This window comes from Chlamydotis macqueenii, chromosome 17 (assembly GCF_036417535.1).
Source record: "Chlamydotis macqueenii isolate bChlMac1 chromosome 17, bChlMac1.mat, whole genome shotgun sequence".
Lineage (NCBI taxonomy): Eukaryota > Metazoa > Chordata > Aves > Otidiformes > Otididae > Chlamydotis > Chlamydotis macqueenii.
Genome location: NC_141572.1, coordinates 6,272,566 through 6,291,411, shown reverse-complemented (window position 1 = coordinate 6,291,411; position 18,846 = coordinate 6,272,566). Strand labels below are relative to the sequence as shown.

At 38.8% G+C, this 18,846-nt stretch overlaps 1 protein-coding gene across 1 annotated transcript in view; it reads right to left on the bottom strand.

The window, feature by feature from the left end:
- The window catches only part of ADGRD1 (adhesion G protein-coupled receptor D1), a 151,415-nt gene that overhangs the window by 11,262 nt on the left and 121,307 nt on the right, over positions 1-18,846 (bottom strand). Inside the window, exon 21 of the mRNA XM_086761376.1 lies at positions 16,776-16,867. Within this exon, the coding sequence (XP_086617502.1) occupies positions 16,776-16,867 (92 nt within the window). The remainder of the gene's footprint in view (positions 1-16,775; positions 16,868-18,846) is intronic.

The following is an 18,846-nucleotide window of genomic DNA, read 5'->3' as shown; positions in this document are numbered from 1 at the left end:
TGATGCCTGCTGAAGTAAGAACTAAATTCAGACCCAAGGTTATACAATAATATTGGAAACACTATCTAAAAAAAGCAAAAATCCTTCACAACAATTCACCGAAATTGTTACCCTGACAAATAGGTCTTTTAACTTAAATTTCTCTCTTGTTTCTTAAATTCTTCATTAGCCACTGTCAGCAATATACTTTGCACTTTATATAAAAAACAAATAAACCCAAACCCCTATAACTAACATTTCAGACTAACGCTGGGACAAGTTGAATTTAGCTTCAGCGTCCCATTTGTTACGAGTACTGTTCACTAACCTCCAAGTCGGAAGCTGGAGAGCTTGCTGGGAAACCACGTGCAGCAATTCTGACTCCAAATGAAAAAGTTCTTCACTCAAGTTGAGCAATGCTTCCAACATGCACCTTGTCTACTCCTTCTGACCACCACTCAGGCTTTCACGTCTGCTGATGTCTGAGGAATGGTGCTTCTTCTGCCCGTGGCACTCAGGAGTGCTGTGTGCTGCCGCTCGTTTTGTTACCTGATTCTCCAAGGAGCAAAACCACCACTAAGCCATTTAGGTGGTGAGTTGCCACCAGCATCAAACAGACAAATGGCAGAACACTGACTGAACTCATTGTGGTGGTTTAGCCCGGATCACCACAGTTTCTTATTCACCCTCCCCCTACCCAGTGGGATGGGGGAGAGAAATTGGGAAGAAAGGAAAACTCGTGGGTTGAGATAAAAACAGTTTACTAAAAATACTAAAAACTACAAAGCTAACAGGATATAAGGATATTAATATATACAAAATATACAAAATGAACAATGTACAATTTCTCACCACCCGATGTCCGAATGACCGACGCAGCCCGTCCTGAGCAGCGATCACAGGAACAACACCGAGCAGCAAGCAAAGGGGGAGAGCAAGCTAGCAAGGTAGAGGGAACAATGCCAGCAAGCAAAAGAGAAGAAAAGGATGCCAAGGGTGCCCAAACGGATACCCGACAAGAATGTCCAAAAAGAAAAGGAATACCCCCTCCCATGGGCAACCCCCACTTATATACTGAGCATGACATTTATGGCATGGAATACTCTCTTTGGCCAGTTTGGATCAATTATTCTGTCTGTCTTTCACCCAGCTTCCCGCATCTGCACGTTAACGAGACCTTAACGAGACTTGGAAAGCCAGACAGTGTCCTTGGTCTCATTAACAACAACTCGTATCATCAGAATGTTTTTATCAACATCCTTCACACACGAAATCCAAAACACACCGGCTACTGAGAAGAAAATTAACTCCATCCCTGCTGAAACCAGGACACTCATCTTTTTTAGTGAACTAGGCAGTGAACAGCAATGAAAACAAACACAACGATCTTCAGGGCTCATCCAAAGCCACCAGTATCATTTGGAGTCTACAGGACCAAGCTCCCTTTCACTCCTCAATAAAAACCAACCAAGTCTCATGTGTCATGCACGGTGGGTGGTATAAGCGGCTCAGCAGAGTAGCCAAAGCACAGGCTTGAGTATCAAATCCCTCAAGGCCCTTTCTAATTTAGCCACAAATTTACTCCATACACGTTGCATAAAAGTGACATTGAGAGTAGGTGTTTGGGTTTTTTTTTAAATGAAATTAAGCTCTGAACTCTGCTAGATATCTTGGTCTAACAAGTAGAGCTCTCAGAAACGACAGATAGATTTTTTTTTTTATTCTACTCCTGATATTGAGCAGTAGCACATGAACTCCAGCAAATATACATGCACCTTTCTCTGCTCCTACACTTTGTCTTGGCTATATAGACAGTAAGGCTGATGGCACAAGGAATGTCTTTTAATTAGCACATACAGAGTTCCTAGTCTAATCTCAGGTGATTTCTAGGCACAGCTATAATAAATTATACATAAAAAAAAAAAAGACAAAACCACTGGTAACTGCAGATGGCATTTTCCATTTTCCCAAATGTCATTTGCCCTTTCAAAGTGATGTTGTGAAACTGAATAAGCAGACAAATATTTACAGACACTTCAGATCATTGCTTTCTGGTGGGTGCCATTTATAATCCAGGGAAGATGCCGCTAGTCAAAAGTACTGTAGCTATGAAAAAGAAAATCTAGGCCACAACAGCAACTAAATTCAGATTGATTTTTATCACGCAAGTGATATTGTACTCAGTGTACAATACCCAGCGCCCTCACCACAGACCCTCACAGGAAGGCAGATGCTGCCAAAGCAGTGCCACTTCTCCTAAGTCTTCTCAAAAGCTAAAGCTGCCTTTAGTAGACACAGCATTTGCCCAGAATATAGTAGGTCTGGGCTCAAATCACTCTTCTGCGTAACGGATGGCAGTTCCTTTCTTTTTCCCAGAAGAGCATTTTAACTCCCTGCTTGATGCTTATTCTCACCTATTGAACCTATTCAACTGACATTAAATAATTAAATATTCGCTGGGTCAGAGAGAGGTGTAGTCCACAGATTAGTTATGAGGCACTCCCCTGAAGTAAGAGTCCTACCTAATCCTTACTTTCTTAATATTTTTCATTTTATATTAAATATTCGTTGTAGCAGAGACTGAAATCCAAGTTTCTCTTCGAATCCCCATCAAGCCTGACAAAATAATGGTCATCACCACAAATGGGGGTACCTTAAGAATTTTAACACTGAGAAGGCAATTCCAGGGGCTGGCAGCACTGGGAATCCACGCCTCAATAAGGCCTCCCACAGATCAAGTCCCATATCACCTCCATCATTTGCTGATCCTAAAACTACAAAAGAAAAAAAAATACTTGCCAAAGAAAGTAATAAATACTTAACTAGAACATGTCCTTTTCCCTGTCTTTAATGTAAGCTATTAAAAGAATGTAAAGAATTGAAATGTAATGACCTTGGCAAGCTGAATTTTCAGTGGTTATGAATTTCCCAGAGGAACTGAATTTGCAGTGGGATTTTTCCATTCTCTTTGTAAAACTCCTTTCTCCAACACTTTTTAACACCAATTCTCTCATTGCACTGCTGCTGAGGCAGCATTTTCTGCTTCTCGATCCTCAAGGCCAAGGTTAGAGCTAATATTCTATTGAACTTTGCCATTGAGTCATCAAAGAAAATAATAAGAGCTTATTCTCACAGTAGAAGACTGTTCCACACCCAGTCAAGAAGTATTAATAACTGGGTTTGGATGGGGAGGTACAGTACCTGAACCGAGAGGCTTTGTACTGCAGGGTGCCCAGTTGTACGTGCATTCATTCCCAAGAGACACCCAAAAGCTTCTCTGTCGTTAGCAAAGTCATAATTTTTAAAAGGTGACTGGGAGCTTTTGCTAGTGAATAGTCTTGTTGTATATTTTTTCTTTAATCATAAAAATATTGTATCTCTCTGTGCTTCTTTTCATGCTCTGCTTCTGCTGAAGCATCACTTGAACCTCAGGAACAGCCCCAGGGTAACAGAATATGTTTTCTCTTTTCCCATAGCAACCTCTAAAAGAACATGCAGTAAAAATATTTCCAGTTAGACAACCACTTAAGATATGCTGAGCACCATCATAGGCGAGCAATGACACAATTCTTTTGCATACAATCATTTATAATAAATTCACAATCAATGGTGCATTTCATTAAAATCCAGGTAGACTAAAGGGTTGGCTGTTTGTTGCAGTTACATCTTAAATTTTTTGGCAATCCAAAAAACGTGGCTGCTGAAAATGGTTTTTTGGAGACACCAGTAATGGATGACGGAACAAATTTTCCAGCAGTTGGTACTGACAACTATGGCCAGAAGCCAAAACAATCCAATTCTCAGAAAACCATGTGGAAAATGAAAGCAGTTTAAAAGGAAAAGAACAAGCCCTGATCCTTACAATAGTGAAGATTTATTAATTTCTGTAACACAGATGGTTCACTTCCCTATTTCTTTTTCCTTAAAAGCTGATTCTGGAGTTAATGTAAAGGAAGTAAGAGGGGGGAAAAAAAGACAAGAAAATATTACCCACTTCCACTTTAGGGGTTCTTTAATAGTCTCACAAAAGCAGATTGACCAGCATGTCTTGGAGGCATTAATTTGTTGTTTTAAAAAGAATTTAAGTTGCGATGTTCTAATGGGTCAGGTCTTTTTTATACAGCAGGCTATTACTACGGGTCATTTTATTTCCAAAGATGGAACAGTTCTCTTGTTTTTCCGGTTTGCCCCTCACAGAGCAAGCACTCGAGAAAAGAGGAGCGTTTTTTTTTTTTTCTCACAACCAGACAACAAAAACTATGCAGGAGGATTTGGTTTTATCCATATACAGTTAGCCATGTGCTAGCTCTGGGTTGAAAAAAGTTATGGTATTATTTCTGTTTCTAGGTCAGACAAAGATATCAAATAATTAATTGCCAAATATGACCATAAAGTTTGTTATAGGAGCAACATATTAATAGGATAATCTAAACTTGGCTGCTCTGGACACTCTGCATATGTGAAAACAGATGTTCCTTCAGACTCCCCCCTTCTTCTAATGGCGACCTAGTGCCTAGCTCTGTGTTGGACTCAGCCCAGGAGAAAGAATTTGTTACGACAGCTTGTTCTCAGAAAACTCATTACCTGTCTCTTCCAAGGACAAGGCAATGGAAGTGTCCCAAAGGGCTAGGTCCTGCCTGTGGGAGCCAGATGGACCGGGCTAGATGTCATCTACTTCTTTTCTCCAACATTTGCACCTAATTATTTCTTCCATTACAGTCTCCATTGTTTTATCCATTTTCAAAGCTCCCAGTGCAGGACTTCTTCCATCTCATGACAGCTTTTTGCGCAGACTATCCGTAGGTATATTGTCAGTGTGAGGCATGAATCTACATTAGCCCCACACTTACTGTTTTTAATTGGCTAAATCTCCGCAAGTCATCTTGAAACAACATACTAAAAATTAGTCTTATTGCACTATTTACAGTCATCTGAATTTTTTTTATAGTTATTATATCATGCGGTGAAAATCTTTGTTTTCCCAGCAGTAAACCAAGACGACAGACCCAGTGCTAATAAAGAAGGACTGTCAAATTACAGAAGTTATGAAAAGGACCTCATAGTGTTCACTTCTCCTCACATAACAGGAGATTTGAGGGAAGAATTCACATGACTGAAATACCAATATGAAAGGGAACAGGTTGTTCAGAAAGGGCACGTAGGGAAAAAGAAAGAGTATATCAACAATGTAGACCTGCTTAAAGAGCCAGAATCTATAGGTAGACAAACTTTTCAAAAATCTCTGTGTAAAAACAAAAGCAAAGGAAACGGGAACAGTATGGCAACATCTACTTCGGCCTGCCAAACCAGGCGGCTAATGTGGATGGGGCCTTTTTTTTCCCTAAACATCTCAGGAGTTGTCCAAGGCACAGGATTAGGTGTTAAAATGGAGCTAGCTTCATTTAATTAATTATAATGAAATACAGTTTATAAAATTGATTTTTTTAAGACTTATAAAACTCCAGTCAGGGATGTAACCCCATTACAACTTTTTTTTTCATACTCTAGGATATCAAATCAGAAATATTGTATGTTAAAAACGTCAAGTAGCCCTTACTTTGTGCTCCATGCTGGTGATGCCAGAAGTGGAGCATCACGTTGGGGTTTGGGTATCAGATTTCAAGAAAAGTGTGGTCCTCTGGAAAGACTGGAGGCAAGCAACAAAAATGACTGGTAATCTAGCAAACATAACCTGTCAAAAATTGGACAGATTTCAAATATATACATTTGCAGGGAAAGAAACTGTTATTGATGTCCACTGGAGAAGGACAGGCTCCTATGTGTCCTTTCTTAAACTGCCCTTGTAGAAATGTCAAGTTTTTTAAGAGAAGCCATTAGGAAAAAAAACTTCTGAGCTACCTACACCCTGGAGAGACTGAAATTTCCATCACCAGAGGCTTTTACCAGTATAAGTGATTGTGTTGTACACACAATTCAAAATGGTCAGGAGCAAACCATTGCTCAGCTGACAAGTGGCAATGAACTTCATAGCTTGGTAGTTCTGAATGCCTGGGAACACCCTGAAAAAGCAGCCTCACAAAGATGCGGTTTACTGGAATTCTGTAGGTTTGGCAAATATTTCTGGCTCTTAGCTTGAAGTCAGTGAGGCTCATAGTTTAATTTAGGATGACAAAGTAAAAATCACATCAACCTATACACAAAATTTCTGTGGAATAACATTCACCCTCCGAGGAGCTGAACTCTGAAAATGATCTCTTGACCTGAACTGTCTCAGTGACCCTTAATTATGCAATGATATCAACAGAAAGATCATTCTCCCATTTCCATGGCAACGGTACCAGTGAACAGCAAAGCTGTCAAGGTCAGGCATATAAACTGAGAAAGAAAAGTAATTTTCTGTGTAATGGTTCATATGAGCTTTAACTGCAGTACTGGCAAATAAATAGCCGTATACTTGCTTGATCGCCTGTCTCAAATGTACATAAGGGAAAAAAAAAGAATTACTGAAGTACAACTACAATCACACTGCCCTGCTGCCGGGTTTCTAAAAACTGCTAGTGACCACTGCTTCGGAGGAGAACAGGAACTGCAGAAAAGCATTCAGATATGCAACACTGCAATATGAGGAACTTATATTTCTTATTAAGCTGGCATTAAAGACAACCAGCATACAGCTTTTACAGTGTTTATCAAAGTTAATGTCATAGCTGATGCCGTATTACTTGTAGAAAAGCCCAGTCAGAAAAGTTAAAAAAATATATTTTACTAATTTTAAAAACAAAAATATTTTACTAACTGGTTTGATTCCTGCCTTCTCCCAAGGACCTGCTTGCAAATGGAAAATATGGAAAAACCTGCTTTCTTCTCTACTAACCTCCTCGCAGCATCCAGGCTCAGTCGTGCCAGGCTCCAGTCCCCTTCTCTTTTCTCCCTTGCCCCTTTGCAATATCCGTGAGGGCTCCAGGAGCGGGAGGTTTGCGGGCTGCTGGCCAGCTGTCTCGTGGAGCACGAGCTGGCCGCAGAGGTAGGTGGCTGTTGGGGAGCTGCTCCAATGCCAGCACTTGTGTCTGAGGCTCTTTTGGCTTTTTGGAACTGTCTCAAGCCCTTTGCTTCAGTAAGAGGCTGCTGTATTGGGTACGCTTGTGGTTCCATATGCATTATGAAAATGAAAAACAGACTCTGTGTTCATTTACTTTTTTTTAATTTCTGAGCTGAGGATTTGCTGATTCTCTTGTTCTATACAGTGAGCTCAGACAATAGCTCATGACAAACTCCTTTATGTGTCTCAGTACATGTTTATGTCTGTCCTACCGCTGCTTACTTTTTTGAACAAGTAATCTGAATCATTACTATCTCTACTCACTTGAGAACACCCAAGGCTTCTTTGTTTTGTTACTGTATTCAGATATGCCCTAGTTTTCAAATATCTTTATTAAAATAAGGCAACTAACTTGGGATAGCAGCTGGAGGAGCTACGTGAGGCTCACAGGGGATAATAAAAACAGTGGAGTTAAAGAACATGGCTCTTGGTGGAGTGATTACTGCACCTCACTTCGAAAATCTCACTATTCTTCACATTCTCATGCTTTCAGTTATCATCTGACTTAACTGCCTTTTTGATTATTTCTAATGTTGTTCCAAAAGAAAAGTGCTTCTTATTCAGTTTCTTTCACTAAAATATGTTTCTGCCTCACATCCCTTTCAATTGAAAAGAATCAGGCATAATCTCCAGTTCCTATTTCCAAAACACCTGTAACAGATCTACAGTTAATGACATTTTATTACTTACCTGAAAATAGCACCTAAAAGTTTAAAAGGACTTTTGATTCTAAAATAGGACCTTTTCTTTATTACACTTACCTGCCTTTTTCATTTATTTAATTTTATTTTGAGAAAGCACTGTCAGGAAAATGTGTAAATCACACTTAGCTGTGTCAGACTGGGTAGTGATTTACAAGGTTGCCTAGACCTCTGCACAAGGTGCATGTTTAAGTAAGCATTTACTTTCTGCAATGCCATAACTATAATATTTGTCTTATTGTTCTGCATAAAACTGACATAGAACTGTAGGATTATAAATTGGGCCAAAGATGTAAATGCAGCAGTTCAAGCAAACTCTTGAAGTTATTGCTGTTCACAGTGAATTGTACTGTTTGATGATGAACGATCAGCATTTAATTGTTACTCTGGTACCAGGCATAAAGCTGTGACTAATAACACTGTACTTTTCCTAACAGTATTTTCATGGCTTAAAATCAGATATTAAAAGATTAAAATTAAGAAAAAATTAAATGTCCTAAAAATAATTAGGACATTTTTAAAAGAAAAGAATGTGAAATTCAAAGCTCTTTTTCACTGTAGATTTTCAAAAGCTGAAACTTTCTGTTGTTACAATTCTAAAGTAAACAAGATATGCTATTCTTTAGACAACCTTGGCAGAGGGCCGTGGGGGGGGGTGTGGGGTGGGACGACACCACCCCTGCATTGTTCCCCTATGTCACAATATTATATCACTAACATCATCTTTGACCTGACTCCTATGTGTGCTGGCACCTTGTATACAGCAAACGACTCCTCAGGAATGATCCAACCTTAGGCATGGGGTCAGCAGAGAGTTTTGTTCTCATTAAATGTCATTTAAAACCTGATTTGACTTAAGGAGGCCCCATCTCAGCATAGTGCACCCTCAAGCTCCTGGAGAGAACAGCTTTCACCTGCAGCGACTGCTCTTAGTGTCTGCTAGGGACTGAGAGGGTGGAACCAAGAAATTGATTCAACCATCGATCAATAGGCACTGCCTAGGCTTCTAGACATTGAAGATGAGAAATAGCTGGAAGGGTGGCTTGGTATGGCCCCTTCTCTCACACCCTTCCCTTCCATTACTGGTTCTGCTGTGCTCAGAGCAAGGCTTCATCAGAAGGATTTAATAACCCAGTTATTAAATTAATAAACCTCATTATTAATAAATCTCATTCTGTCCTGACATTCAGATATTAAATCCAACATCTCTAATGAAAAGTTTTATATCTTTATACTCTGAAAATCCAGCACCTCTTAAATATAAAATTTTCCTAGTATATTTTGTACTTATATGTTGTGTTTTACTGCCCTTCCTAACAAGAGAAAGAAACAGGCATAGGAGTATCAGAGCTGCTTGTTGCTTTGGACCCCACAACCAACAGGCCTCCATTGCCCTGGAGCAGTGAACTCAGTTTAAGGAGAAACATCAGATGGAAAACAATTCCCACAAAGGATTATTTTGGCTTAGGAGACAACCAAGAACAAAATAAGCTATGGAAGGACTAACAATGTCATCTTGTCCATGATGCATCCTGACAGGATCAGTTGTCACTTCTGGCACCAGAATCAGCCCTGACAGACATTTGTGCAACCCCTTCTGAAAGCCGTTCAAAGGCAGAAGCTCAGCAGCATTCCGGGTGATCAACTCCATTCCTTTGCAAATCCCCTCCCACTATCAGAAGCTTAAAAATATTTGATATTTTTTAAATCAGTTTAAGCCTATTGCTATTTGTCCCTTTTTCTGTGGTTTTGCAGAATAGCCTCCTCTCAGTAGCTATGTTTTATATACTTCTAAGTTTTTATTCTTCCTCCCAAAATGTGCCTGAACAATCACAACATGGCCTGGAGCCTTTCTCCAGTGCTATGACTCTTACATCTGCAGTAAGGAAAGCAATACCATTATTGTAATTATGGTTCCTAAAAGATTAGCGCTTCCTCATTAATAGTCTCATTGGCAACATTCAAACCCATGTATTTTTAGTCTAAAACTCCAAGTCTAATAAGGAGGTATCTAAACTGCAGTTGTATTTGTCATATTCAATGAGCCAAAAATTTAATTATCTTGAAGACATTATCATTGGCAGTAGCACTTCAGCTTACTAATTGTCATTGCTTAATACTTTCATTTTAATTATTTCCTTTATTGTTAGTCACTCTTCTCCTTCCAAGAGTTTCCATGAGGTACATCACTCCTGCTGTTTCAAGCCACGTTCGATGAACGTGATTTCTTACACACAATTAGAAATTGTCAAGAAAACGAATTGCTGAAAGCAAATTTCACTTGCCAGACTGCTCTTTCTAACTGATGGCTTTCCTTCAGCAAAAGGGAAAAGCTCTTTTCTTTTTCAACACCGCACACAAAAAGAGGGGCTCGGTGACTCTGGGGCTTGCAGCTGCAGCATCGGCCACCCAGCAAGGCACAGAAAGGGTTTGTTAGTGCTATGGATCTTATATTCCAGTGGACTTTCAGAAGAGTTTGACGGCAGATTGCAAGTTGCTCCTCACTCCTCTTGGAGGGAGGAAAACAAAAAAAAAAAAAAAGAAAAAGCAATTGCCTAAAGGCATCACAAAGGGGTGGAATCTAGTTATGGAGGGAGATTATGGTATCTCCTTGGGCAGGATAGCTCTCATGAGAGCTTCAGGCAAGTGCCCTGATTGACAAGTACGTTCTGTGAAAATGAACAGCTGCAGATAATCCTTAGAAAGAGACGTCTTTGGCTATCAAATGACATGAAATAGGAATGGAATCACAAGAAGAAGATGCAACATGTACACAGTATTTTGCAGAATGATGCCGGATGGTAAAAGCACCGAAGCTATCAGCACTAATTTGAGGGACTGATATCCGAGACAAAAGGTGACTGGGCTGAAAGGCAGGTGGTATGTTTATAAACAAAGTGAAATACTGATGCAGAGTCATGGCATGGAATGGATCACTGATTAAATGGATGAGCAATTTGCCACGGTGCATTCGGTGTGCTGCAGGGATATAATAGATGGCTTTGTAAAGTGCTTTGGAGTGGTCAATTACACGGTTAAACCATACAGATGTCTGCAGCATCATGAGCTGTTGGAGGACAACCCTCTTCTATTTGTATCTGTCAAAGCGAAAATCTTTCTGTACAGCTTATTTTAAGGAATGGATTTGCATTAAACCTACATGCTTTGTTTTCAGTTTCATCCAAAGTGGTTGGCGCTACGTTAAAGAATGTGGAACGAATGAACACAACAGCTTGCATGACTTTCTTGCCCCACTGAGCTTTCCTTGAAGCCTTGTTTCGCTCCCATGCACTGCAGCTACTGCCATTTGTTCCAATTTTCAGTCATCAATTTAACCAAACAGAAAAAATGTTTTTGTTCACTTAATAGAGAATTAAGAGGCTGTTTTATTATTTTACTGAAGATCAAGTTTTGAGGGACAAAGGAAATGAGTAAAATGAAAGAAAGAATGGTGTAAAAAGCAAAGAAAGATTTCTAATTTTGTCATAATTGCTTTCTCCGTGGATGATTATGGTAGCTATCACTTCAGGTTCACTAGCTTCTGAGGTGTACACTTCATCTTTTTAAGATAGAGATTTTTCCAACTCATTAGACCATTTCAGAGCAAGCACTGAGAAAGTATTCAGTAGGAGTTGGACTTGGCAATTTATTCAAGAAAAGTAATGAAACTGTCTCTTCTGTACAATACAATGCGAAGGTGTACTAGCTGGGAACGCACAGCAGTATGGCTAAGCATGGTGTATTTCTTTCTAGACAAAAACTACTATTCCTCCAACAGAGACGTGCTTTGAATTTCTTCCTCTGTTACAATTCATATCAGCCTTAGTGCAAAACTAAGATCCTTGAAAATTGTATCATACTTTAACCTTTGTAATCCACAAGCCAGGTAACTCCTGTAATCAGATGACGACCTGTGACAGACTTAATCGGGGAAGAGTTCTCACCATGGGTAATGAAATATGCACATTTCTAAAACACTGTCACATGAGATATCTTTTCTCACTGTAACAAAGAAGTAACTTCCCAAGTAAACACAGCAAAGAGACTTTGAAGAGGTAGAGCAGCAAGAAAAAAAAGCTAGTTAGGACCTAATAAGAGTTAATGAATGCACTGAGTAGAATTAAGATTTTACACACAGCAGAAGTAAGTAAGAAAGAGTTCAAATGGTCCATAACTCAGAAATGTAATCACGTGCCTTTTCAAGCACGTGAGCAATTCCATTAAATTAATCTGCTTTAATTGCATTAAGCTGAGAGAGACTATTCATACGCTTAAACTCAAACATATGATTCATTACTTCGCTAAAAGAAAGCCTAGTCAAGAAGAACGGATAATGCAATCAAATGTTGTATGTATGCCGTTAAATATTTCAAGATATTTGATTCTGCATTCAATAAACTAAAACATTCAAATTAGGTTTTTGGTTGAAAATCTGTTGACTGGATGCAAAACATTCTCAGAAAGCAGCATCTGAATTATTACACAAAATTATTTTGCTGACAGTCAATAGCTAATCATCTAATAAAAGGTTCAAATTTAATCAATCACAACTAAGTGAAACAGCCCATGTTCTATATATGTGTTCAGTATGCTTCAGAAAATAATACAAAAAGTATGTTCTTAAGTAAACTCAAGAAATAAATAGGAGCTGATAATAACTCTTTGCTCAGCTGTTACCAGTGAACTGCTCTTGCTGAATTAAAGTTTCAGACGCTAAAAAAGTGACTGTTTTCACACACACACACAAATTCCTACAGCAACCAAATACTTACTGTTCAGACTGTCACAGGAGTCTATTAGGCATTAATTAGCTTCTCTGCTCATATACTGAATAACTATATTCATTTTGCCTTAAATTATTGGGCATTTTGCAGTTTATGTGTCATATAAACTTAGCCTCTTATGCTGCTTCTTTAGTTTATCCTGAATTTTATTTTGGGGCTGCTATTATCATTTACTTCAAACAAACAGACAGACAGACATGTCCACATCAGTATCTCTGAAACTAGAAAAAAATGTTCAGCTAGATGCTGTCTGATATCTTCATCGTGACAAGCAACGTCCGAACCTGAAGAGGTCAATCAGCCTATGATGTACTGCACTGTGAATGGGAAAGATCAATAATAAATTAATTTCATGATAAAAAAAAAGGAATTTTGTTCACAACTTCCTTTTCTATTTTGGCTTTTAAACATGAAGTTCAACAGACGCTGCCTTCGGAACGAGCGCTGGCTCACTCTGATGCATATTCTGTAGTCATATTTGAGTCAGCATTTGAGAAGACCTGTTGCCATATGGAAAATCACGAACAATTACTCTAAATAATTACATCAGTTTATTGCTGTCTGTTGCCAAGAGAAACAAGCCTTGTTGGTAATATCCATTTGCGTTGCCAAGTAACTTAATCTGTAGGGAAACCAAACATGGTCCATTACTAGCACTTCGCTAACAATAAATATCCTTGGGAACTGATATCATCAGGGCTCATAACTGCATCTTTATTCTGACAATTTCCTAAGTAATCTCTGCTCTGTGATGGGCTGATGGCCTCAGAGGTGTGAGTTGTCTCACCTAGCTCTAGACGTGCACAGAGATGGGACCTTTAAAGGTCCCTTCCAACCTGAGTTATTCTATGGTATCTGAGTATGAGCTGGGCAGTTTCGGCTTCCCTCAGTCACTGGGGAGAAACCAGAACTTTTAGGGCAAGCAAGATGAACATGTAACACAGTAGCTGAACTGCATGGTAGAAGCACCCGTTTCTCCATTGATCGGGAGTCCAGGAGGAGGTGTCAGCTTTACTGAGCTCTAAAGTTCAGGGAGAGAATCCGGGTCAGGTGCTCTCCCATCCAGGCTGCCAGCAGAAGTGGAAGCCAGTCCTTGTCAGCACGATTAAACTTTTCATTTGGCAGCAAAGCCTGGCAAGAGGCAAGCCTCATGACGAGCCTGGTCCTTAAAACCCGTAGGCTGGGATTTTCAGACTACGACGGCTGCTTGTATTCAAACTCAACAGCAGCTGCAAGGGTGAGGCCTCTGAGTCAGGTGCTTAAAGGCAGATAGAAATATTGGCTGGAGTTCCCAAGAAAAGGCAATCTGGTGCTGGCACCTCCCTCACGCTTCTGCCACAGGCACTTCCCTGGCTCTCCACCCAGCTCTGCTGTGCCTTTCCGTTCATCACCGCTCGGAAACTTCGGCACCCTGCTGTTGAAGTGCTATCAGCCAAATTGTTGCAGACAGCAACTTACTGTTTCTCATTTCTCATTTCCACTTAAATTTCATTCCAGTTTGAAAAGACAGCTCTGAAATCCCTCTTTTTTTCCCCTCCCAAGTTCATTGGATTGAGCAGGCTTCCCTTCCACAGCTCCTTGCGCTGCAGTTCTCAGTTTCTGTCTTTGGTTTTCTGAAACCATGGACACAGCCCTAAATAAAACCACTGCCGCTTCATGTACCGCTTCACTGCGGCAAACAACTGCAACACGGTGACAAAGTGCTTTCTCGTCTCACCAAAACCACGTGGTGCCATTTTAATTCAGCTGTGTTTCAAAGTGCTTGATAAATCCTTTCTCACATAGTGCCGTTTCCCCCCCAGCCAGTACCAAATGAACTGTGCTACGCGGCCGGATGCCTGACAGGCTCTTTACGTAAGGCTCATACGACACAAAATATTTTGCAGTCTTCAGCAATTCCTCCCTAAGCCAATTGAACTCGTTGATTCAAAAAACTACCTTGTAGTCCTTGCTGACAGCAACTTGACAGAAACTACAGAGCTTACTGCATTTTGCTGATTTCTCTGTGCTCTCTGTCACTGATCCGTCTTGCTGTGCGTACCCACTCCCACACGTTAACAACCTCTAATCAGCACCTAGGATCCTTCAGCATTTGGAGGCATGTTTTTTTTCAGTACAGAAAACATTTCCCATGTAGCTGTCAGAACAGAACTCTGGTTTATTTTTTCTCTTATTTTTTGGAAAGCAGTACCATGGACAGAATGATCTCACACTGGACATACAAACTTCTCACCTGTCTAAAGAATACGGATGACAAGAAAATGAAATCCAGTGTTACAAAGGCCTTATATCTCCCTTTTTTTCCAACAGACCAGTTACTTTCTCCATGGAATCTTCTGTACATGAGACTAATTCATCATGTCTCACCGCTATGTTCAATCAGGGTATAAATACTCTCTAAGATCTGATCTGGACAGCTTTTTATGCCCTTCTTGTTTCAAATTTTGTGTTAGAACCCATTTCTGTAATGATATATACAGAAAAAGAGCTATTCTGCATGTTCTGTGTACTTTCAATTACATCTTCTTGAATTAATTTAGTTCTATGAGGAAAATTGTTCTATCAGAGCAATTTTGTTTAACCAATAATTTAATGATTGAATGCTTACAGATATATCTTCCCATTGTTTATCATTTTTCTCCACCACCATCACTTTTGTTAGGTCAAATCCTAAAACTGTATTTTAAAAATTACTTGGTACAAGGAGCATCTCTTAGCCAGGGTGTGTGGAGAAGTCACATTTTCATTACAGAGCTCCACCATTCCAAATCTACAGTTGATAACATTTGAGCTAAGACCACATACTCCTGAATAAATTATTTCATCTTATTCCTAGACCAGTCATTCATAAATGGTTTTACTTATGTACACACACAGTTTTCCTTTGAAAATTAATATATATTCCTGTGCAGGGTACACTGTGTATTGAGTCAATTCCTTGTAATACAAGTAAGGAAATATCTAAGTACATAGGGCAATCTGTGTAGCTCCTCTTCTATTTATGAAGGTTGTTCCTTTGTCTTCATAATTCTAATAATTTATACAAATTGTCATTGACAATACACAGTTATTTGCTTCCTTAGGCCCTACATTTCCTTTGTATTTCTGAAGGTCACAGGGACTCAGCCAAACCTGAAACAGTCATTTTAATTCCCATTCTTTTCATTTGACTACAGTGTAATTATCATATAGATTTTTGTGTAGACTTATTTACTGTTCTGCTTTTGCTGTTGGATAAGTATACAATAACTAAACTCACTTCAATTAGGTAACTGCCACCAATATTTAAAACTTAATGGCATTTTTAAAATTACATAAGTAATCCAAGCATTAAAATTATTCTTTATGATACTATTTCATAGCAGTGGCACCAAATCCTTGTCATGCAGTAGCCTGTGACTCAGAAACATTAAACACAAACCATTATCACATTTTTCTTCTACCTAAGTTACACATTCTTTGAGTTATAGACAATGACCTTTTTATATTTGGACTAAAGCATCTTTAGGAGATACAAAATGGAATCTTCAGCATCTTTAAACTCCGTATATTAAATTATCTACATATCCGTATGTAATCCTATAGATTTTAGAAATCAGAATTTGTCCTTGTGTATTCGGATGTAGTGATGTGTCTACCTTACCTTTCCCCTCTAGCCTTGATAGCGCAATGTTTTAAAGATGATACACTCTCAGAGATGCCACCAACCCAAGAGGCACCTTGATATAAAGACCCACTTGAATTTAAGCACAAATTTAAATCCAGCATACGTCTGTGTGCTTTTTAGTATGAAGAGAGTCTTAAAGATAAGCATATGCTTAAATATTATTCTGAACTGAGGCTAGAAACAAAGTTTATCCTCTGAAGGAGCAGAATAGTTGCAATATCCCAGTACGGATTAATGATGCTCTGTGAGATTTATCTCTGAACATAGCAGGAAGAGGAAAGTCTCCGTTAATAAAAGGGAAAATCATGGATCAGAAAATGTTGGAGACCATAATAAGCAGGAAAACACTTTAGCTCATGCTGAACCACAGGTTCATCCGGCGCAGCATTCAGCTTTCATAAAATATAGGTTAATTGTCTGCGCTCAAGAGAGTGATAGGCTACCTTTAACACTATTTGCTTTTTACTGAAAAGGAATCATATCAGTGTTCTGGGAGAAGTTCATGATACACGTCTCTATGATATAACAATGCTAGTGTGATATTTTTAACTTGTTATAATATAATTTGAATGAGAAAAACTTACTTGAAGGCATTGGCATCTCCGTGGACCTTATAGTTGTCTGCACTGATTCTGGAGATAACTCTTGTGACAGCAATGAGAATTCCAATATTGACCTGAAGAAGAAGAAGAAGGAACAAGACTTGGTCAGGAAAGTGAGTACTGACTGTATCAGCAGTGCAAACTGCCCTAAGCGTGTATTGCACAAGTACAACAGAAGATAGGAACTTTGTGTGTTGTATTTATTTGGCAAAAAAGGTTTCCAGTTTTGGACTGGCACAGTTTGACCCTTGTCAATGGATCTCCCTCTCCACACAGTGAGTAGTTTTTGCTTGTCCTTTTCCTTCCTTCCTTCAGGAAGAGTCCTTGTCTGTTTAGGATAACGCTCAATTGATACATAGCTTCATAGCTAAAGAAGTGCTCAGGATCTCTACTGTACAAATAAATACTCTAATAATCTACTACCAGCTGACAAATTAGACAGGAATTTCAGTGATTTGGAGCATCTGTCTGCGTGATCTTTGTTTTTGCGCTTGCATGTGCACAGACTTCAGAAAACATCTTTCTCACTAGACTTAACAGTGTGCCATTCCTGTCTCTTACCAAAGCCTACTTGCAATTTAAGCACAAGATTATTGTAAAACAGCAATGAGGAAAATATGTTAAGCCTGAACTCCGCTCTTCAAAAGCCCAGCTCTTTTTGATGTCAGGCCCACTAGAAACATCAATAAAATGAAAAGAACTCCCACCAGAAAAGTAGGAAATCTTGAAAAGACTAACACTGAAAGTGTCTAACAAAAGAGTATTTGCTCTGGAGTCACAGGTGAAGAAAGAAGGAAATCTTTATCACTTAAAGGAAATGTGGCAAAGATTGTCCTGCTGTGAAAAGACCTTAGGTTTAAAGAAAAAGAAGTAAAAAAAAAGGGGGAGAATGTGAAGGTGAAAGACGTATTTCGGCTTTTCTCACACATTGACAGAAGCAGCAAGCGATGAACATGAACAAGTTACACTTTCTCTTCTCTTTCTCTCTCTGCTCCAAACTCTCCAATTTTCTGCTGCATGTCCACAAAATGATCTTCATCATTACTCCAGCTTTTTATGGGAAAATGCCTCTCTGTACCCTCAACTTCTTTCCTGACACATTATCTTTCAGCAGTCTTTTTCAGTCTTTTATCCAAAATATCAGTCACCCCTTTTGACACTTCCCTGTGGATGTCTCACTGACAGTTCAAGTTCATCCGGGCACAGATGCTTCACGATCCCTATTTCTGATGACTGCAGACAACAGCACACTCCTGCCAGGCTCACAAGTGCTTAACTCTAATGCTTTCTTCCATTCCTTATTCTAGATTTTGCTTTCTGCATAGTGTTTTTTAAAATATGAAGGTTATTCTGGAATAAGGTACACTCAAGTACTCCCCCCAAAAATCCAAATAAAAAAAAAAAAAAAAAGAAAACAAAAAAATGAAGCCTCATTCTTAAATTCTGAATTTCCTACATCTTACAGAAGTCACTGAAAGTTTGAATGGTTAGCACCAGCAAATGAATACTCAGAATTTTGCAAACTCTCACTCAAACTGGACATGAACCCTAAGATCTGGTCATAAAAACAGCACAAGAAAGATAATCTGAAGGGAGACAAATTAGATGGTTTTCTAAAGAACAAACTGTTCATCATTTCTGTCTGAATTTTAATTTCATTATACAAACAAAAGTAAATCTGAACTCAATTTCCTAGCTATTTTGGATGGTCTAAAGTGGAAATTTTAAAAGTGTGTGTATATATACGTTTTATGTATATTATATATAGTTTTATATATAATTTATAGATTATATTTATTATAATCCAGGGTGCATTAGTAATACATTTAAAAGATGAGGAGGAAACACTGTGATCTCATTGTTGATAAAAAACTAAGGTACTGGTAAAATTAGCAATAAACCATTATACTCAGGTCCCAAAGTTCTACATTTAAATTTCCTGAACCACTTAAAAATTTCTGGATAGATTATTTTGAGAAATTAGAGTAATCTCATCCAGGCTAAATAGACAGATTAGCTACAAATATCTTGTTTTGCTAATACTTCAGTAAGT